We start from the raw sequence: 23,412 nt of genomic DNA, 5'->3' as shown, positions 1-23,412 counted from the left end.
AATAATTTTATAAATGCGATAATTATGTTAATAAGAAAAATAACTAAATGAGCTTAAAGTATTTGGGGACCGTCAGGGGATATCTACGATTAAATTTTTTGCCTATATACATTTTATAGCGACAATGAAAATTTTCTAGTAAAAGTTCATTTTACAAGTATGCATTTTACTCAGGTCAATGTAAATTGCAATTTTAATGAAAAACGTTATAATATTAATTGATCATGCCGTCAACAATCTTACGTAAATACTTTATAAATATACTTACAATTTAAACGAGATACACATTAATTTAATACTGGATAGTGATGTAAAAATGTAATGATACTTTTTAATGAAAGTTCTAAATTACTTTGTTTACATAACGCCCACTTTGCGAGTATTATCCTAGGTTAGGTTAGACTCCGAGTTTATGACATTTGTAACTATGGGCAAAATGAATGTTCTCACATCAATGAGTTACGTCAATCAATATTTGAATGGGATGCAGGCCAGGTTAAGTTGCGGGTTAACGGAGCTGCATACAGTTGTAGGTACATACACATGTACTGTATTTTAATATAACTATATTTACAATCAATACAATCCGTGTAACAAATAAATATCAGTGTGTAAAAGTTTACAAAATTTTACTCATGCTTTAGAATTTAACAATTTTTTAATACTTACTATAAGCTAATAAGTTATGGCAATCTCATCTGTTTGCAAGTGGTGATGCAGTTTAATATTGTAGCCGGCTAACTTAGTTTGAACGTTCACTTTTCTAAATCCCATGTGCCACTGGCAACCGTGCCTCCAGTGGAGTGCACAGTTATTTGAACGTAAGCATTAAGAACTAAAATGACATAAAATGGCAAAATCTTCCTCCGTTGCTAGTTATATGAAAATGTTAGGGTAGGCAGCCCACTGCGTTTTCCTGGGACGTGCCCAAAAGGCGTTGTGCAAGGTGTTTTCGTAAGAGATCCTGGAATCTTCCACCATGAGCTGATGGCGGCCAACTAGAGGGTTTTAGGGTTAAAACTGCATCGTAACCTACTTTCTCCCCCACGAAGTAGGTAAATAAAAAAAGGACTGTTATATTAAACCCTAACCCTTGTCGGTTTCCACGCGACATCGTACCGGACAACAAATCGCTTAGCCGCACGCCTTTGTCGGTAAAGTGGTACCTAGCCAAGGCCGAAGCCTTCAACCAGACACATCATGTTGCTTACTGAGTACCCATTACCACGACAACAATGCCACATTAATTACAGATTTCATGTTATTAGCACTATTTTAACGTACAATATTTTTTAAATATTACTTACTTGCTACGTTTTATACTAAGCATATGATATTGCACACAGGTGGAATATTAGCTGTTTATAAGTGCTGCGACTTAAAACAATAAAAAGTTTGATCCGAGACACTGTGAACATCTGAGACGTTCTCTCAATTATTATATTCACACATTTAGCATCATACTCGTAGTTTTTTCAGAGCATCTAAACAGCACGGCACGGTGTAGTGGCAAACCAGCCTTAGCATTTCAATCTTTCGATATTAATCCGTTTATAACCGCGTTGAATCGAAAGGAGGTTCAATTTCTGGTAGTGGTGACTTCTCAGGCGCTTTTGTGACTTCATTTTCTTTCTTGCCCTCCGCTTCTAAAGCTTTCTTTCTTGCATTCTTCAAGTTTACTCGATGTTGTGTAAAAAAGTATCTGTAAGTTAATAAATATAATTAATAAATGACATAATCATAACACTTTAATAAATATCAAAAAAAAAAAACCGTAACTGTACCCTGTTTGAATTCGCGCAGAGTTTATGTTGAAGCAATAAGCGGTTTTATATGTCGTAGGTCCTAAAGTTTTTGAGAAAAATCACAATGCAATATTAAGGATTAAATTTATTATAAAAAAGTTTGGGTATGAATTCTATATTAATTGGTTATACGATATTTTTAAAGAAAACTCCCAATTGATCGATCGTTAATCGTAGTTTTTTAAGACCATCTCGAAGCGGTAGGCTTTCAAAAATAAAGGTATTTAGTTAATGACTGTTTCAGTCAATGAAATGGAATTACGACTCGTGCTTTTGTTTCACTTTTTAGTTACGGATTCACTCAGTATGTTCTGAGCGTGCTTTATTTTAAAAATATTCCATTCACACAATCGAATTTGTTTGAATTCACTTTAAAAGGTGTATATATGCAAAAGCGGTCTCCCGCGACTTTGTTTGCATACTATCTGACAAGTATATTTGTCCCATAAAAACTTTTATTCTTTGACCCATTGCTTTGCATTGCCCACCCGTTGCCGAGCTCTTATGGGTCGAAGGGTGATAAATTGCCTATAGCCCTCCTTAAAATCAGGCAAAAACTACTCTAACGAAAAACCCTTTGGAGTTAGTTATTTTTTGTAATAAAAATATCTACTTTACTATTTTAAAAGTGTACAATATTTTATCCCCTGTTTAACTCCCTCTAGGGTAGACTTTCAAAAAAATTGTATAACTTATAACCTTCCTCAAATATTGGAGTATCATATTATGCAAAATAAATATTCCAAATCAGTCTTGTATCCAACTAGTGTTTCAATACTAGTTGGATACTATAGTGTCCAAACAAAGGTTTCAGCTTTATTTTTGGTACAGATTTGGGGACCTAACTTTAAGCTCTATTATTGGTTTGCTTACTCAGATATATCTAGGAGCTATTTACTTACATAAGTATGGCGGAAGCAGGCAAAATGAGGAAGGCACTAGTGAGGAACACGGCTCCAGGCATAACTTGCAGAGTGTTCATGTACAGCCAGGAGTAAATGGGGTGGAATATCAGCGACGCCAGTGTCTCCGTCAGAGAGAAAAGGGAATTTACTTTTGCTGAAATTTACATCAAAATTAAACTACACTCTGTATTTATACAACACATCAACTTCAAAAAAGGAAACAAACACTTCAAGTATGTAGCTGGATACAAAAGGCGGCCATATCGCTAAGTAGAATTTAGTAGTGCTTTATCCTTTTCCTACGTTTCTCTGTCGATAAGGATGGCTAGACTAATTTTATTATTTGATCTTAAAAATTTGAATTCCATTAAGAGGTACTCTAGAGGGTTTAACTATAATCTTTATTAATTTTTATTAATTTTGACGGCCGACTGGCGCAGTGGGCAGCGACCCTGCTTTCTGAGTCCAAGGCCGTGGGTTCGATTCCCACAACTGGAAAATGTTTGTGTGATGAGCATTAAGTGTTTTTCAGTGTCTGGGTGTTTATATGTATTTTCTAAGTATTTATGTATATATAATTCATAAAAATATTCATCAGTCATCTTAGTACCGATAACACAAGCTACGCTTACTTACTACTGGGGCTAGGTGGCGATGTGTGTATTGTCGTAGTATATTTATTTATATTTATTTATTTATTTAATCTATCTGCTACATTTTATGGAGTAACTGGAGGATACTCCTTTCATCGGTAGGTTTATTTCGGAAAAAGTTTTAGTAGGTTTAATATTGCAGGAACGTTATCATGCTTTTCGATACAAAAGTTATCTTATGCCCATCTCTAGGATGCAAGCTATGAATTTGTAAAATTTCATAAAGATTGGTGCACTGGTTCATCTGGAGATAGGTTACATACAAACAAATACACATACAGACACTTATAAAATTAGAATGGATATTGAAATTTTACTTAACTTACCGGTTTCTTGTTTGTCAACTAATTTTGAGATAATTGATCGTAATGAAGTAAATATGGTACCCGTTAGCAGCTCTACAACTGGTACTGAAATGATATATAATATAATTATAGCCCGCGCCATTAAATAATAGATTTTAAAATAACAGATGGCCGATATCGTGCTATCTCTTTCGTATACCTATCTCTAACTCTTTCCTAACATACGGTGCGGATATTGTGCGTGGTTTTCCAAACATTTAATTTGATGAAGGATACAAATTATTAAAAATCGAAAGAAACCGCAAGTAAGGTTCATGGTCCAGGTCCGTACTATGTCGACTAGAAGATAAATAGAACTAAACTCAATTCAAATTAGGGCACAGAAAAGTAAGCCTTATGTCGTTTACAATATCGAATAACTTGTTTTAAAAACTGTGTAAACTAGATCTTATGCACTTATGCTAGAGTAAATCATAATATGAGTGAAGTGGTTTAAATTCGCTCGCTGGTCATCTTCACCAATTTTAACTCATAATCTGCCATTTGATCTCCATACTAAATTATTAAATAATGTAGATTGTCTCTGCTAAATACATTAAAATTCCTATGAGTGAAAGCCAATGAGTGTGAACGAAACAAAGGGAGACCTCCGATCGTGTCTTCGTACACGTCGTGATATTTCGGCGATTTCATTCTATCGCGTTCGGCTGGTTGCTACCACAGAGCCTACCTACCAGAGTAACGTAGTGCTTGCAGTAACGTAGACGTTCTTGAGCAGCAGTCATTAGTGTTTACTTCCACATTGCTATCAAATATTAATTATTTTGTGAAATGCAATTCGAAATATTCAAGCAAAATTTAAAACAGATATTTATTGTTACGCAAGCCCGGCTTTTCGGCTTCTGTGGTACCGCCACTTAGTTATGCGTATGTTAAAATATAGCAGAAAGACTAGTCTAACATATGTAGTGATAAGAATGATGATATTCAAAAAACTTTTTGAGATATTTCGAGAACATAGAAAATTGTTATTTTCATCCCTGTTCTCCTCTGCGGTTTAGTTTATAATTTCTTCAATTTTTAATATTCCACGGCAAACAGAACTTCACTGCAATGTACCCTCTACGCACGTTTTGCTACGACACCGTCAACATCTCCTGAACATCCTCAGGAGATGTTGATTTCACAATGAACTAGAAGCTAAGAAAAAATATTCATTGCATGCGGAGAAATACCTACTTAGGTACATTTCCAGGTCACTTTTAACAAATGCTGTCCAGATGGAGCCTAACAGTTTGCTGGATACAGAAAAGAGGCAGAGCAGGGAGTCGTCAATCTGCATTTTTCTGCTCAGTACAGTTATTGAGAACATGGTACCTGAAACAAAGTAACATTTCAGATGTTTGGAAACTAACCCCGATCTTACAATGTACCATATCAACCCATTACCAGGCCCAATACTGGGCATGGGTGTTCTCCCACAATAGAAAGGGGTTAAGCCCACCACGCTGGCCCAGTGCGGAGTGGTAGACTTCATACTCTCAGGCAAGCTGGTTTTCCTTCACCGTTGAAGCAAGTGATATTTAATTGCTTTCAACACACATGTCTTACTTAAACGTGTGTGCAGGCGATCAAACTTAGTCCTCGCGAGAGAAGGAATACCTCCTTAATATTATACGGCTTATTTTGACGATCTCCCTGGCGCAACGGTGAGCGCTGTAAATTTAAGCAGGAGGTCCCGATTTCGATTTCAGGCAGGGGCAATTTGAGAATTTATAATTTCGAAATTTTCTGTGGTCTGGTCTGGTGGGAGGCTTTGGCCGTGGCTAGTTACCACCTTACAGACAAAGACGTGCCGCGATTAAGTGTTCCGGTGCAATGTCGCAAACCGATTAGGGGTATGATTACCATACTCCCTAATAGGTTAGCCCGCTGCCATCTTAGACTGCATCATCAATTACTTTAGGTGAGATTGCAGTCAAGGGCTCACTTGTAGTGGAACATAAAAATAATAAGGATAAATAAAGGATATGAAACCTTTTCTTAACCTACACTCTTCTTGGACTACGGTAGAATTATGGATATTACTATATAACTGTAGCTTTTATTCCTGAATATAAACGCGCCCGTGGCCAGTACGTAAGCTGTCCGTATATTATCATTTACTTGTGATAATAATGGTGTAAGTAAAAATGGGTTAACTTGTAGTGGAATCAAATAATATTATATATATATGAAATGTGTAAGTTGGTTTGAAAGAAATAAACAAATCTTTCGCCTGTACAATATTATTATAGATGTATAATATTCACTGTATTTTTATATTAAAAGTATACGCGATATTTTATGTAAATAGGGAAAATATAAAGAATGAGTGTGTAAGAAGCTTCGTGAGCGTCGCATTCAACTTCGCGTAACATTGTTCATGTGAGGCGACGCGGATAATCGCTTGTTTTACTGTGCAAAGTATTGGATTGGAGGGCCGTTATTTATCTACGTTTTGTGTAATTTTTTTTCCCCCCATTTTGTGTATTTCTGAACGTTATATATTTTCGCAACCTCTTTTTAGCATCGAATATGTGATATTTTTTTTATTCCACCTAGGATTCTTTTATTTTAGAAGTAAAACTTCTTTAAGCGCGACTGGGGAGTAACTCAGATTTTTACGCGGAATCGTACCGGAACGCTAAATCATTTGGCGACACGGCTTTGTTGGTAGGGTGGTAACTAGTCGCGGCCTAAACCACTCAACAGACATAGTTAATTCAGAAATTCTCTAATTGGAACTACCGAGGAGCTATACACTTACAGTAGCGTGCATTGGGTTCCTTACCAGGGTATGCATACTGCAGGAAAATGGAATGTAACGGCTAAAATTCTCCTACATGTTTTTTAGCATATTGATGTTGAACATGTCATGTTCTACATCAATATGCTAAAAAAGTACATAAGGCATGGTAAGGTTTTATACAACTAAAACTTCGATCATCATCATCACATCAACCCGTTACCGGTTCCCTACAGAGCACGGGTCTCCTCCCACAATGAAAAGGGGTTAAGGCCGTAGTCCACCACGCTGGTCCAGTGAAGATTGGTGGGCTCTACACACCTTTAAGAACATTATGTCGAACTCTATGGCATGCAGGTTTTCTCACGATGTTTTCCTTCACCGTTGAAGCAAGTGATATTTGAATTACTTAAAACGCACATAACTTAGAAAAGTTAGGGATGTGTACTGGGATTCGAACTCGGCCCCACTCACTTCTACTGTGTGTGATAATTAGTTGCACAGGATTTTTGCATAGTGCAGTATTATAAGAATAGCAGGCGAAAACATCAATATTCCCACACGAACGAAGTCGCGGGGAATATAACTAGTTTAAAATAATACTAATTGTTTTTAGACTTGCGCCGTCGAAACTCTAGAACTAGAACTCTAGAACGAAAAAACTAGAACTTGTGAATTGCTCTGATTCGCACTATCGCCACTTAAAACTTCCATACGAATTTCGATAGCTATTCATATCATATATCACTGCATACTCCATTAGGTATAACGAATCTGTATTAAAAATAAATTATTTCGTTCCGTACATTTTACTACTATTATTTTAGCTTAGCTAGGATTTATTAATAGGCATAACAAAACTTCCTACTTCCATGAAGTAAGGGTGTGCGATTTGTCCTAAAGAAACGTCAATAACATTGAAACTCAGAAACGTTGAAAACATGCATAAAAAGATAATGTAAATAAACCTGCCTAGCTTGAAGTTTCCCACATAAACTTTGCGCTTAGTGAAAAACGAAAATCTTTCTTCCCGACACAAAAAGTTATTCCAAGAAATCCCCTTGCTTATAATATATTCAAATATTTTCACCCAAGTTTTTCTTTTCAGTTTAAAAGGCCTTTGAATACTTGTTTGGTGAAATAAATTGTATTTTGTTACAAAGAAGAATGAAGTGGGTACCAATTTTGTTGTACACAAATCTTCGAATTAAGTTCGAAATGAAGACAAAAGTAAAATTCTGCACAACGTGTTAAATATACCTTCTTTTTTATACTTATATAAATTTAGTTAATTCACTTTTAATATTATTTATTAAGAGGAGTGATAGCCTAGTGGTTAGAGCGTCGGTCTCCCATTTGGAGAGACAGAGTTCGATCTGGGATTTGTGTACATCATACGCCTTTGAGAACATTATGGTAAACTTGGGGGCATGCAGGTTTAGTTACGATGTTTTCCTTCACTAAGAGCTACTAGCAAGTGATATTTTAATTGCTTTCAATAAAATGAAACACACAAAATTAGACATGCATGCCAGGGATCCAAATCGCTCCCCCTGAACTACTAACATACACGCGTAAACATAATATCAAATTATTATAGCTAACTATAGGTTAGTTTTTAATTCAGAAGCGGTAATAGCCCAGTGGTTAGGACCTCTAACTTTTCTATATTATGTGTGTATTACGCAATTATAATATCACTTGTATCAGCGGTGAAGGAAAACATTGTTAGGAAAATATCTGCATGGCTGAGAATTCTCCATAATGTTCTTAAAGGTGTGTAGAGTCCACCAATCCGCACTGGGCCAGCTTTGTGGACTATGGCCTACACCCTTCTCATAGTGGGAGGAGATTCGTGCCCAGTAGTGGGCAATGGGTTGATCTGATGATGATGATGATATGACAGCTAGTTGTAATACCACGGTTGATATTTTTTAAAGGTACTTTTATATGAAATAAAATATACGAGTACTTTACTTGAAAATGTAATAATTTCTGGTGTCTGAAATTATTGATGCTTTTTAAAGGATACCGAACTTGGCTCTTTTCACATTTTTTGATGTACATTGGGATTGAGTTATCGTGAGTCTAAAATATAATGTTTCGAAAAAATAATTGAAATATTCATGCATTTCCGTTGAACAAGAAAACGTTTTATACATCAACCTACATTTTTGGGCACTATTGTATACACATGCAAATATACGATTTCCGTATAATTAGTTATCAAACAATGCAATTTATATATGACAAATTTCAACAAAGTACCTACCTATTCATCGTTAAAATGTCATTAACTCGTACCTTAACCATGTTATAAGAATAAATTACATAATGATATGTATGCAATATCAAAAAAAACTTATGTCATTACTTAAATATTGAATGCAACATAAAGGTGATACGAATTTAACTGTTAGTTAAATATATAGTTGTGAAGGACAAAAAAATAGAGGAAGACTTAAGAAGAGATTGATGGATTGTGTGAAAAAGGAGAAGATACTGAGATAATAGAAGTGAGTCCACCATTCCGAAATGTGCCAGCGTGTTGGGCTACTACCTACGCCATTCTCACTGTGGGAGAGACTATATGATCATTATCTCCAGATAATTATGAACAAAATATAAAAAAAAATATATTTACCGATAGAGTGAAGAATTATTGAGTAGCTGGTGAAGAAGGAGTATTTTGCTGGAGTCCAGTTTAGCTGGTTCCTCACAAACAGGTAGAACACATTGAACTCCGCTGTAAAATTATAAGTTAACTTAGCAGGTATAAGTTTTATATATTTTGTAAATATTAATGTTACTTTGGAATTATTATTGTGTTTTCTAATTGGTATTATATATAGGCCTACCTAAAATAAAAGTATACTTAGCAGGTAAGACTTGATAGGCGTATCCACCGTTACTCACTAATATAAACGATAACTAATGATTCTCCTTGAACTAAGATTTCGTTGTAAGGGTAAACTTGTACTAGACCAGGGCCAAGCTGTGTTATTTACATTTAAAAAAAAATATGAATCCCGATCATAAAATATTTTCTCATTTGAAAAAATGAGAAAATATTTTATGATCGGGACTCACAAAGTATATAAAATTATAATAGTGAAAGCCCACATACAGATACAACAAACTTATAACACCCCTCGTTTTTACGTCGGGGGTACAAATACAACTGAATTGAGGACCTCCCTTTTATAAGTTAAAAACATACTCACACATGGATGGCCCGAATAATATGAACACGGCGACCAGGGTGAGGATCACTTTGACCCGTCGATTTGCGGGCCGCTTCCGGAACGCCACTCTCATTGTATCCACTACGTGAGTGACATCGAAAAACGAAACTCCTTTGCTGTTGCCACGCTCTATCTGCGGAATATGTAAATTTTACGATGTTGGCTTCCAACCTTTTTTTTAGGGTTTTGCTGTCTATGATTATTTGGATTAATAGACTACGGTAGTAATATAGTTTTTTTTTGCTGTACTGCTATAGAAAATCATCGATAGCCTATTGACTTCGGTTTCCCTTTGGGCGTACCAAGTGCGATCTTTTCGGAGTTAAGAGCATTTTAAGCAGATAAATATCACTCGTGTTACCGGTGAAGGAAAATATAATGATCAAAGCTGATACATCTCCATAACGTTGTCATAGGCGTGTGGAGTGATGCTGGGGAGCCAGCATACCTTGGCTCCCCAGCATCACTCCCTGAAGCACTTGGCGACCTGGGCGGCCTGCTAGGCTTCTGGAGTGAGCTCGGCTGGGAGCCGCACCAGTGGCACTACGTACAACGGAAGGTTCCGGCCGACCAAGTACGGAGACAAGCCCAGAGGAAGAAGAAGAAGAAGAGGAAGAAGGCGTGTGGAGTCTACCAATCTGCAATTGGCCAGCGTGGTGGACTACGGCCTAAAGTCTTCTCAGTCTGAAAAAAGACCTGTGCCCGGTAATAGGTTGATAATGACGATGATAATGATGACTATGTTAGATTCTATCCTTTTCATTATGCACTATGTAGTCTATCGTCTAGACTACTGTTAGCAAAACCCATCTATATTATATTGTGCGTTTGGTTAAAGAAAAAAGTTTGGTTAATCTTCGTTCAGACTGGTGAAAATTATGCATAATCTGTGGTCGATATAAATTGGAGTAGGAATTCAAAATTGCAGGAACTCAGACCAAAAAGGAAGACCATGAAAAATTATGAAAAAGAGGTGCAGACGGGTGCCGATAGAATTGTCAAGGGAACATTGTAGGATTCATCTCTCTAAAGGTAATTAAAAGTTAGCTTTAAGTTCAGATACATTAATATTTTAGTTTATAATATGTTATGCTGTAATTACAGATACAAAATTAATTACGATTAAACGCTCTAAGATATGAATATGCTGTATCTTTTACTACAAAAAAACATTAAAGTGGATAAAAAAATTGTATACGGATATATGAACGATATGGAAATTTAGTTTTACGGTGTTGATATTATTTTTTTAACAAATTGCTATACCTATAGATATTGTTGGCCGCAACATTTTATCTAAATTGTTCAAAGAGTTTCACCGCGTGATGCAAACTTCTATTCTTTTTAATATTTTTGTTCTCTAGGATTATAATTTGACGACCTCCCTGGCGCAACGGTGAGCGCTGTGTATTTAAGTAGGAGGTCCCGTGTTCGTTTCCCACGAACCGACAAAAACGTGCCGCTAAGCGATTTAGTGTTCTGGTGCGATGTCGCGTAGAAATCGATTAGGGGTATGACTACCATACTCCCTGACAGGTTATCTTGCTACCATTTGGGACTGCAGCATCGATTGCCACCAGGAGAGATTGCAGTCAAGGGCCAAGTTGTAGTAGAACAAAAAAATATGGATAAACAAAGGATATTAAACTTTTTCTTTACCGAACTACGGTAGGATTATGGCTATAACTGTAGCTTTTATTCCTGAATACGTCCGTTTATTATCATTTATATGTGATAGTAATGGTTTAAGTCCGCCCGCCTGTATTTGTGTAGTATAGTGGGCTTATGCTCTCTCTGCTGTGAGAGAAGTGGCGAGTGTTCAGCAGTGCTACTTTAATAGGCTAATAGTTATTATGATGAGATACTGTATTATTTAATTTCATCCCCACATTCTGTAACATACTTTTAATGAGAAAGTGAGTTTGTTAGTTTGTCCTTGTTTCACGCAACTTTCGCTTTTATAACATCAGTTTTAGTAGGGAAGTGGCGGTACAGTACGTGTACCTAACACGCGAATATCTGGCGAAGTCACGTGTATATTTTTTATTTTAAAACTCCACGTACATTTGTTGAGGCTTCTGTTATTGCACAAAATGCTAAAAAACAATATTCCACAGTTGTACAAACGGTTTTAACGTTTCAAAGCGCATAATACTATTAAATATAACCACGTAAGTGCCAACATGACCACAGATTACATTTGATGAATAGCTCCGTATGTAGGCTGACCATACTATACCAATTTAGGAGGACAACTGTGGTAGCTGATCAGACTACAATGCTTTAATAAAATTGCTTAAAAGTAGTTTATATCTAATGAACAATACACAAGATTGATGATTTTGCATCTACCTACATTTTTATTGACATTACCTCAAAATATTAAAATGTTAATATTTTTTGTAGCATCGTCAAACGATGATGTGATTATGATATAATTTTTCTTTATAGACGCTTTCCGATAAATTGTTGTGGTAACGTGCTTTTGCTCTTTCTATTGTTTAAGTGATAAATTTCTCTATTAATTCAGTCATTTTATACATAAAATATGTACACAAAAGAACAACCTAATAAATTGAATAATATTATCAAAAAAATTATACCGTCACCAAAGAGATTGCACCTCAAATTAGCTAGTACCTACCAATTGCCTTTTTGAATTGCAAGAGACGTTGGTCTTAATAAGCACCTTCTCTTGGGTTGACCCAAGGCGTGTGAACCAATTTTTGGAACCGATTCTTGAATGTCTTGAGCTGCGCTGTGCTTTAAATGCGTACTCCGTAGTCTTTACTAATAACGTAGTGTTTACGGCTTGTGTTTTATATATACATGTGCTTAATTTATATCTCATCTCAATAACTTTACAAACGATTGTCTGCACGTTCTTTATTTGCCTCTAATCCGAACTTTATCCGACTATAATCAAATATTGATCCCGCAATACGTGCTACAATTTGACTGCTAATTTTGACCCTGCTTCCCAAGTCCAAGGCTGTGGGTTCAATTCCTAAACCTGAAATATGATTGTGTATGAATATGACAACAGTTCCTAACTAACTGTGAGGTGGTGCAAACCTACATTTATCTTGGTTCAACTATATCTAATACTGGGGTATGTGACCTCTAAATTCAAAGACGGTGTGCGATAACGTCTGCAGGTCTGCAGTGGAGAAGCTTAATAAGATATGGAAAGATAAGAGAATAACCAAAACCACTAAGATTCGACTCATGAGGTGCCTTGTCTTTTCTTATGCCTTGTCTTGTCACTTAGACTACAAGACCGCCGAAAAATCGATGCCCTAGAGATGTGGTGCTGGAGATGCCTTTTAAAGATCCCTTGGACTGCATTCCGCACCAACAATTCCATTTTAAAAGAACTGAATATCAAGGAACGACTTTTGTCTACGGTGCAGTTCCGAATATTCAAGTTTTTGAATGAGGGGACGATTGAACGATTGGTGGTGCAAGGACAGGTTGAAGGAAAAAGGGCAAGAGGGCGATCACCTACTCGTTGGACAGATACGGTGAAATCGCTGACCCAGACAACTGTGGTGGAATGTTTTCGACACGGTACCAACCACTAAAAGTGGAGAAGACTCGCGCGGGAAGCCGTGCAATGCAATAATGCCTAGCGCCATGAAATTCATCTCAGCAGCCACGACCACTCTGCTAAGAGTGCACGACTAAGGAGAAGATGAATATGAATCTTTTTCAGTGATTAGAGTTTTTATCTGTACATTATAAGTATTTGTGTATATTGTAAATATGTTATTCATCAGTTATCTTATATACCCAAGCTACGCTGACTTTGAGACTAGATGGCGATGTATGGTTTGTCGTTAAATATTTATATATTTTATATTTAAATGCGTTTTGAAATGCAAACGTAATTATTATTTTTATGTATAGACTTATTTTATTTTATATTTAAATAAAAACGCAAACGTAATTATTATTTTTATGTATAGACTTATTTTATCTAAAAAGCTGTGTTGCTTGCTTACAAATATTTTATACTAACTTTGTGAACATAAATAGTTATTTATTATTTTATATAGTGTCATATTTGCGTGAATGTAAAAAAAGAACTAAGATTTAATTCATTCATTCATTCATTTCTGATGATCGCAGAGTGAATTTATGTTCCAAAATTATCCTTTGCAAGCTCTGTTGAATCATAAAAGATCTGCTCCTTGATAATAAATCTGAACAACTGGTTCGTTACTTTGATTCTAATCAGAAGAAGCTGGCCAGAAGTTTAGCATTATTTAAGGCTCATTTGAATTGAATAAGTATTGATATATGTTACAAACACTTATGTGAACGAATGTTAATAAATAATTTTCCCCATAAAACGAGTAACTACCTACTGAAAATTAATATATTATGAACATTACTGTGAGTTGAACGATGGAGTTGCAATGGTACTTGAAACTTATGTATACAGAGACTTTCAGGGTTTAAGAATTTTACTCTTGCGACCATGAGGATTTTATATCGCTTTATATGTATAATAGCAAACAACAATAAAATATAATTTTATTGAATGTTGTTTTTTGAAAACTGGATTCTATACAAGATATCATAGTCATCCGCAGCCTATTAACGCCCCACTGCTGGGCACCGGCCTCGGCTTCGTTTTTTGAGCTCAGACCCACCACGCTGCTAAAATGCGGGTTGTTGAGCTTTAATGTCAATTCCCCCAATTAATTAACAATAACCAAGGCCGACGGATTTACGTGCTCACCGGGGTGCCGAAATTCTTTATTCCATTAAACACACAACACTTTATATAATTTTCCCGACCCGGGATTTGAAGAAGAACCTCGTGATCCGTAGTTGAACATGCTAACCACTAGACCAACAAGGCAGTCATCTGGTTTTTATAATGGAATAAGTTGGTTATCCTAAATTTTATAACAGTAGGATTTAGGATTATTCCTTCAAGGTGCAGAGGTTTGGTAAGCCTATTATATTTATTGTTACGTGTATTCGCCTCCCCACTAACTATTGTTCGCTTAATGCGTGTGACGTACAATTTGCATTATTGATTTTTAATACAGCCATATATTACTGACCCATTTCGATTTTCAGCTGAATGTGCAATATTAGTTTCGATACAGAGAAATGAATTAATTAACGTAGTTTAACGGATTATATAATATCAGTTCACATTTCATACAGTTAATATGTCTAGATATTTGTACGTGAATTATATGTTTTTCTTATGCCACCACAAGTTAGCCAGTTTCTACGCGACATCGCACCGGAGTTAGCGGCACGTCTTTGTCTGTAAGGTGGTAACCAGCCACGGCCAAAGCCTCCTACCAGACCAGACCAGAGAAAATTCAGAAATAATAAATTCCCAAATTGTCCCTGCTTTGTATTGAACCCGGGTCGTCAAAAATATACTTCATAAAATAATAATAAATATATGGTTTAAAAATTAACATCTTTGATTATGTATAGAAGGATTGCGATAACAGAACTGCGGCTTTACATGTTTTTAGAATCTTGAAATCATTAAAAAAAAAATTATTAAATTGTCAAAATTTTGGAACGTCTAATTAGAATATCCAATAATTAAATAATAACCATTACATTTCAACTTAATTGTTTAAAAAAACACATAAAATATGTATTTTAATATCGCAATGAAGCTCAAAATATAACATCGACAGTACTGACGGTATCAATTTAAAAAATATTAAAATAATATGTTCTAAATAACATGTAAAAATTTAATATTAACCTACAGATATTATGTTAAATTTTTTAGTATTTAATAAACTTTTGGGCTTGTATAACCTCACCTATCTGGTTTTTTAGGGTCAATTACAGAATCCATGCTATTTTTAAGTCTTTAATGTGCAATAGGTACCCTTTTTTAAAAGACATGCTTTTTATGGTAACAAATGTTGTAACCAATAAAATCGAGTAGATAATTGGTAATAATAATATCTACTACAAAATTGTGCTATTCATAATTTTAAAAGTTATAAAGGTATACAAGGTATCTCAAAACTTCTGTATTAATTATCAAAAAAAAATTCATGTTGAATGAGATGTTTCAAAAAACTAAACGATGCAAAAAACTTAAGGAATAATGACAAAAGAAAGATTTCATATGAACGTGCATCTCATTAAACCGGGCAAGTGCGCATCGGAATCGAGCATGACAGGTTCCGTACTATCTATAAAAAGGCAAGAATATTATCATCATAATCAATCATATTTGTTATATATATATATATACGTACTTATTTGTTTTAATTATTCGTTTTTAACCTCTTTAATAACTTTATTTAAAATTATCACCTTCATCAATTTCTCTTTTCTGCAATCAGCAATCAATTTTGGCAATCTATTAACTGGGCCCCACGATACAGGCTGCCTAGTGTGGGGTCGACAGGTTATCAATAATAAGAGGCAAATAGTAATGTACATTCAGCATAAACATATGTTTATCAATTTATGTCGAATAGTTTAAGTTCTTGTGTTGTATCATATTATTTTTTCTTTTAACTGGTGTAGTTATTGATATTATTTGTAAACTTTATGATCCAATAAATTATTACTATTATTATTATATGGGGCTCCCCTTTGAATATTTATTTTATTTTGTTTTGTATTTGTTTTTATAGCTGCAACAGAACTTCATCATCTGTGAAAATTTCAACTCTCTAACTATCACGGTTCAAGAGACACAGGCGATAGACGGACAGACAGGCAGACCTACGGACAAACAGTGGAGTCTTACTAATAGGGTCCCGTTTACCCTTTGTGTACGGAACCCTAAAAGGAGGAGATTCGCAATACGCCCTTTGCAGGTAGGTACGATATACCTAAAATAATAATACCACAAGGACAACTGATACAGACAGACGTCTGTCTGTATCTGATTGTTCATATGTATGTCTGCTTGTTCAAGCGAATCTAAAATAGCAAGAGCATTTTGTAAAGGAAATCATGTTTTTACCGCGAGATATACAATGTTAGGTATCTCTCTTCATAAATCCCTATCCCTATCCCTATACCTACTAATATTATAAATGTCAATGTAAGTTTGTTTGTTACGCTTTCACGCAAAAACTAGATAACCGAACCTCATGAAACTTTGTACACATATTCTTGGAAGTGTTAGAAGTAATATAGGATACTTTTTATCTCGACATTAAGCTCGGTTCCTTTGGGAGAGGGGATGAAAGTGTTTGACGATTTTACACCATAACTCTAACAAATTATAACCGATTTAAATAATTATTCTTGTACTATAGAGGTTATAATATGTGTTTAATTTTGCCCAAACTTTATTTAGATCTGAATGTGTTTGGAGATAGAGGACAGAACTCCTCAGCGGCGATTCTGAATACTTTATTTTTTTTAGAACTACAACTAAATTGAATGCCACATCAAAAACAAAATCAAACGCAGACGAAGTCGCGGGCAACAACTAGTAATATATAAATATACTACAAATAAGATGACTGATGAATATTTTTAATACTGATGACTATAAATAAATACTTATAATATACAGATACACACCCACACTGAATAACATTGATGTTTATCACCCGAACATTTTCTACTTGTAGGAATCGAACAGCCTTGAACTCAGAAAGCTGGGTCGCTGCCGACTGCACCAATCGGCCGTTAAAATTTCTATTGCAATCTGGTGGTATATTACGTCTCTCCATCAGGTCCTGTCCTTGGAATGTATGTCCTTGGACATTTGCATTGCATTGTAAAAAGTACGGGCAACGGTTTCTCTCAGTTGATCTGTCCATTGGGTTTGAGCTCGGTCGCGAGTTCATTTGCCTTCGTTTTTAATTCCACTACACGATAGCCCTATACTGCAATATGACTTGCGGTAAGTGATGATGCAGTAGGCAGATGGTAACGGACTAACCTGTTTGGGTTATGGCAGTTATACTCGTATGTAGCCTATACCCCTAATCGGTTTCTACGCGACCACATACAGGACTGCTAAATCACTTAGCGGCACGTCTTTGTCGGTGGAATGATAACTAGCTATGGCCGAAGCCTTCCACCAGCCAGACTAGAGAAAAACCAAAATCAACTTCTACATTTTCAATGATACATAGGAACCTTGAAAGGCATCTTCTAAGAAATCTATTTGGTAGGAAACGCGAAAACCGAAACTCTGGGCAGGCATAGTCGCGAGTAATTGCTAGCATATTACATAAAACGATATTGTTATCTGCATAGAGTAAAATGCTTACAACTATCCATATTTATTCTGTGGAAAAAGGCCCTTCAACGACGACCTATAAATTGAACTTATCAGAAGTGTCATTGACTTTTAATTATCTCGAGAGTCACGTGTCACTCAGAGTGGACACTTTTTTTTGGGACGGTGCGTGGTGTGGGCGACGCAAAAAGTTAACATCTTGACACCCGTCCAATTTATACATGTTTCACTAAACACATGTTATTATAATGCCTCGGTAGAAGCCTCCTGTCTCATAGGAGAGAGCAACTTACCGCTTTCGAACAAATGGGTAATACTTTTGGTATCTGGTATGTGATTATAATGATTGTTGATGATAACATTAAGTAATCTTCAATGAAATAATCAATACGGCACTTGGCTACTGTGGCGGTCTCACATTACCAAAAACTAGATGGCGCCACAAAAATCCTGCATCGCGCTAACGCTGTAATCACAAAAATCGACCATATATACTTCCACATTTGAATGTTTGAACCTCGGTCCCCGAGCGCGATCACCCGCTTGGAGGAAGATCTTCCTATTGCTATGGTCGAGCGTATCACCTTAGCTCCGGTAGACTACCTTAGTGTCATCAATAGCTTATAACATACCATTTCTGGACTAAAGGCCTCTCCCAAAGGGACGGTATATCCATAGACAGCGCGTTGGGCAGACGGGTTGGTGATCGCAGTAGATGATAGTAGTAGTAAGGTGTCGGAGGACTTAGTCGCCTCGTACGACATCCACGGATAGAGGAGGGGTGGCGACAACTGTATTCTGATCTGCCATCACCACAAGGCTTACCTTAGCGTGGGTAATTTTTATTATTATTACTATGGATATCGATTGAGAACCATTTTGAATTCCGGTAATGAAGAGTTAGTTAGTAATTTTGAAACAATAAATCATCAGCAAATACTTCGCATCTATCTATCTAGGATGTAGGTTTCGATTTAATAATGGCATTGCTTTAATTTGTTAATGATTAAGTTAGTATTTTCATCCCAGTCACAAGTTTTCTCTCTCATACGTATATGACTTATATGTTGTCCAAGACTTCTGACAATTAATGAAGGTATGATGTAGGTTGTTACTAAGAATTAACTGAGAGAAAAATCGAATTCTTAACAATAAGAGATGTGAACCAGGAAATACCTTAGAACCTCATAGTCTGTTATCTAAAATGTTAACCACTAGATTAACGAAGTAGAAGTAATATCAGATAATTTTAATAAGACGTTCTTTGAAGTGATACAATAATCAGATATTCTCTATTTGCTATGGAGTCTCACAAATGGTTTTTGTCGAGCTGTAAAAAATATTGGATAACGATAATAATAACGATAATAATAATTATCATCATATTTGCTAATAATATACCAAAGGTACTGGACCTTGGGCCTTTTAATGCAATTGAACTATTGAACGTTTATAATAATGCATGGAACCAGAAGAACCAGATTTTCGGACATAGCTCAACGAGGCGCAAAGCTGAAGAGGCAAAGGGTGAGGCACATAGCTCGGAGAATCGATGAACGTTGGCGTCCCAAAGTGGCGACTTTAAACCCATAAAAGCAGCGTTGGTGGACCGATGACATGGGAGCCACTGGACCCAAGTGGCACAAGAGCGTAGTATTTGGAACTACCTACAAAAGACCTATGTCCAAAAATGGACGTCAATCGGTTGATATGATGAGGTAGTCACTGAATCAGTTCTCACGGAAGACCGGTCCAGGACTTTGTCCTCCGCAGTCAAACATATGAACGATGAGACAAAAATTGAAGCTAATGTTGACACATTATTCTGTCTAACAAAGCCGGCCTTTTCGATTACTTTCGTCAACACACATCTGCCTAATGATACTTGGTGATAAGAAAAGATAGCCGATCAACTGAATAAAATGTCTTTTCGTTGTGCTCTTTTTAAAACCGAAATAAATCGTATCTCTGTCAAATCTTTTGATGATTATTTTTAATTCGAAAAGATTCACGGTACCGCGGCTGAATATAGTGAATCATTGGTATAATGTTAAGTAAATAATAACTTACAAAGTAAACTTAATAATCGTTTAGTTTTTTAGTTAATAAACAAGGTGCTGCATTGGTTAACTGGATGTTATATTTGACTATTGCTATGTCTTGGACTCCATCTGGATCAGCAAAAAACATCTGAAGATGATGAAGATGATCATGAGCATAACATCTAAATAGTGGGCTCTACAATTGTTCCAATATCGGATATAATTAAAAAGATTTATAAAGCAAACATTCGAACGTCTTGTGAAGGTATAGCATATACATTTTGGAATCATAAATGTGACATACTAGATACTTAGGTTATATGCAGACCACAAAATTTTTACACCATTAGACCCAAAAAATTGCGCTCGTGAGCGCTGTAAATATTTAATTTTATATCAAACTGTTTTTAAAAATGGTGGCGAAACTGTTTCGAGAAAAAAATTATCTACAGTAGCAAAATGTAAAAAAATAGTATAACGTGGTATAAGTAAATTCAAGTGTGCTACCGACAAAATATATTCATGTTTTATTTTTATTATCAGCAATAATTTGTGTATCTAAGGATTTGTGATTGTAAATTACTGTATCGGTCGGTGCAATCAAAAAAGACAAACAAAGATATCGCTTTCTATAGTCCCATACCGCGTAATTACCATAGTTAAATCCTGCGGAAGTACAGTTTTAACAATTAAGACTTCTAGTCGTATATACGATTTAAACAAAATTTGGTTAGCCCTTTCCGTACACAGTCCAGGCGTTGGTGTCATAGTTGAAGGACATGTTATGTATGACATCCTTATCGTCATCACCGCTTCCACCACCACTAACACCACCACCATGATCATCATCATCATCAAGTACATTTTTATATAAGTAACTACTTCTTCTAGCTTTCATCTAACGTATTGTGACAGAGAGTTTTTTACGACCTCGTTATATGGTTTAGAGATAAAACGAAACGGATAAACTGAGATACTTTCAAATGTATAATATTCGTATGGATAAACAGTTAATTTCACAAATCATTATATATTGTGTTTCTTTTTACCTTACAGTGGTGACCCAGTTCACTGTCGCTGCCTTCTATTCCTTAGCAAATAATAAAACTAAATCATGAAAATATCAAAATTTAAAATTCATTTTCATTCCTCCTTCATTCAATCATCAGTCTTTGTAAAATATTGTAAAAAGTGCAGTTATTTTGGATGAATTAAGATTGCATTGTCATTTTTGATGTTTGCCTCTTTTGACCTGGTAAACGTAGTAATGTAGGTCGACTAAGGATTATTGATACATATTTCAAACCACGATAACGAATAGTGATAACAAATAGTAAAAATATTTAAATAGTAAATTAATGACATATTTAATGGGAATAAATTAAGTGTGAAGTCAAAGTAAATAGTCATAATTAGTATTACGAGTACTATAAGTAAATCACCCTCATTATCAACCCATTACCGGGCCACTACAGGGTATGAGTCTTCTCTCAGAATGAGCAAGGTTTAGGCCGTAGTCTACCATTTCTGCTCCACTGCCAATTGTTAGACAGACATTGTTGAAGAGGCACGAGCCTTTGAAAACGTTCTATTAAGCTCTGAGGAATTCAGGTTTCCTCATTATGTTTTCCTTCACCGTGGAAGCAAATGCTTATTTATTAGTTTGATTGCTTAAAATTTGAAATCAAACAAAAGACTGAAAAATTAGAGGTGCGTGCAGGGGTTCGAACGCAAACCTGGAATGGACGCAGACGCTTTAGCCACCAGGCTATCACCGTTTTATAACAAACTAGTACAAACTGCAACTAATGTACAAAGTAATTTTGCATGATATAATATATAAGTGATAAATATATATGTGTAAACACACGTGTTATAATTTGTGTATTAAAGTATAGTAGACATGGTGTGTTTACACAAGCACGTGATCCATTGTTTAGCAGGATTTGAGATAATAAGTACATGAATAGACAATGATAATATATTGAGCATTAAAACCATAATAATAAAAATTTTGTTACCTATCATGATACTGGTTATTAGTATAATAATAATTATATACACGTATATTAAAATAAAATGTATACTTACAATAGGCATCCCTCGTTCTTTAAGCCATTCGTCAGGTTCTTGCAAACTATAGCATCCGTAAAGAAGTACAGCAATAAACAGGACTGTTGTCAATGAAAAAATGCCGTAGTACCCCAACTCCACTTTCAACAGGTATCCACTCATACCGATTCCAATAGGCAGTCCCACGGTCATTCCAATGTTCACGAGACCCACTCTGAAGGTCCGATATTCCTCTGTTGTTACGTCTGTGATATAACTGAACACACCTAAAAACATTGTCACCCAACCTCCCGTTATTGCTGTGAAGAACGTCTCCAAAAACACTGTTATGTGAACGGGGATTTCATAGAAGAAATAAACATTCACCAAATTATTTAACGACGTTAATACTTCACCAAAGATTGGTAGTAAAATGCAGAGTTTTCTCTTTCCAGTTCTGTCACTCCATGCCCCCAGAAACATTATCATTATAAAAGGTAGCCCTGTGTGAATAATGCTTTTCCAGATGTCTATAGAAGATATTAATTTTTGTACTTCTTTTTCATAGACTGAGTAGTTATTAGAATTCTTCTTGACCAAAGCATTGCAAATGTGGTCTTCGAATTCAAAGTAGACTCTGCAGGCTTTATCTAAATTAAAATTGGCCATCGCAAAGCGAGATATCACACTGGGTATAATCATGCCAGCTAGTAAGGGTTCAACAGTAATGTTATCCTTTATATGCCATAGCTTTTCTGTGAAACTTTTGTCTTTGTATTTTAGTCGTTCCTTCTCTAAATGTAAAGGTTTTTCTTCCATTTTTTCTATATGCTCTTGTTTTTCTGCCATGATGACACAATCAGTTCTTGTTGTTTATATCTTCAATTGATACACTAAAGTTTTCATTTTATATTAAAACTATTGAGACGCGAACGACACTCAGTGTTGCAATGTTTTACACAACACAATGAACGCCAATGTGGTAGACATTATAATTGCTTTTATTATTTACTTGTCCGATATATTTGTTTGATATCAATTAAGCGTAGATAATGATAAAACGTAGTCAAAGATAATTGGCTTTTGTTTTGTATTGGATGGATCAACGCTCGTTTTATTATTACTGAAGATTGTAAAGTTATGTTATCATAGTTTGAATTCTATTTTAATAGCTAATTTACATTACTCAATAATTGTAGATGGAACAATATTATGCAAAAAGGTCGCTCAGATCGATTTTGTAACACGTACCTACAAAATTTACTTTTATAAGAAGCCCCTCAAATTTTGAAAACTTACTATTTCATTGAATGTGAATTTGAATTTATAAGCTGTACTGTACTGTAATTTTTGACTGGCATATAGACTGATGGAGATATGAAGTAAGTTGTTTGTTTAAATA

The 23,412-nt window shown here is 35.4% G+C and overlaps 1 protein-coding gene across 1 annotated transcript; it reads right to left on the bottom strand.

Annotated features, from left to right (window-relative positions):
• Positions 1-914: 914 nt before the first annotated feature.
• Positions 915-23,123, bottom strand: LOC120625913 (proton-coupled folate transporter-like). Its single transcript, XM_039893180.1, has 7 exons — positions 22,050-23,123; positions 9,681-9,834; positions 9,101-9,202; positions 4,908-5,045; positions 3,690-3,773; positions 2,708-2,864; positions 915-1,702 (listed from the first exon to the last, which is right to left on the bottom strand). The coding sequence occupies exons 1-7, from the start codon at positions 22,857-22,859 to the stop codon at positions 1,552-1,554; spliced, it is 1,596 nt and encodes a 531-aa protein (XP_039749114.1). The 5' UTR covers positions 22,860-23,123; the 3' UTR covers positions 915-1,551.
• Between the last annotated feature and the right edge of the window lie 289 nt (positions 23,124-23,412).

The sequence above is a fragment of the Pararge aegeria genome, chromosome 8, assembly GCF_905163445.1.
Source record: "Pararge aegeria chromosome 8, ilParAegt1.1, whole genome shotgun sequence".
Classification (NCBI taxonomy): domain Eukaryota; kingdom Metazoa; phylum Arthropoda; class Insecta; order Lepidoptera; family Nymphalidae; genus Pararge; species Pararge aegeria.
This window is presented reverse-complemented; position numbering and strand designations above follow the sequence as displayed.

Excerpts from the sequence above, each read along its gene's own strand:
- LOC120625913 (XM_039893180.1), bottom strand. The coding sequence starts at position 22,859 with ATGGCAGAAAAACAAGAGCATATAGAAAAAATGGAAGAAAAACCTTTA. Across the intron at positions 9,203-9,680 it reads ATTATTCGGGCCATCCATGT|CGGAGTTCAATGTGTTCTAC; the intron begins GTGAGTATGTTT and ends ATAATTTTACAG. Across the intron at positions 2,865-3,689 it reads AGTTGACAAACAAGAAACCG|CAAAAGTAAATTCCCTTTTC; the intron begins GTAAGTTAAGTA and ends TGTAAATTTCAG.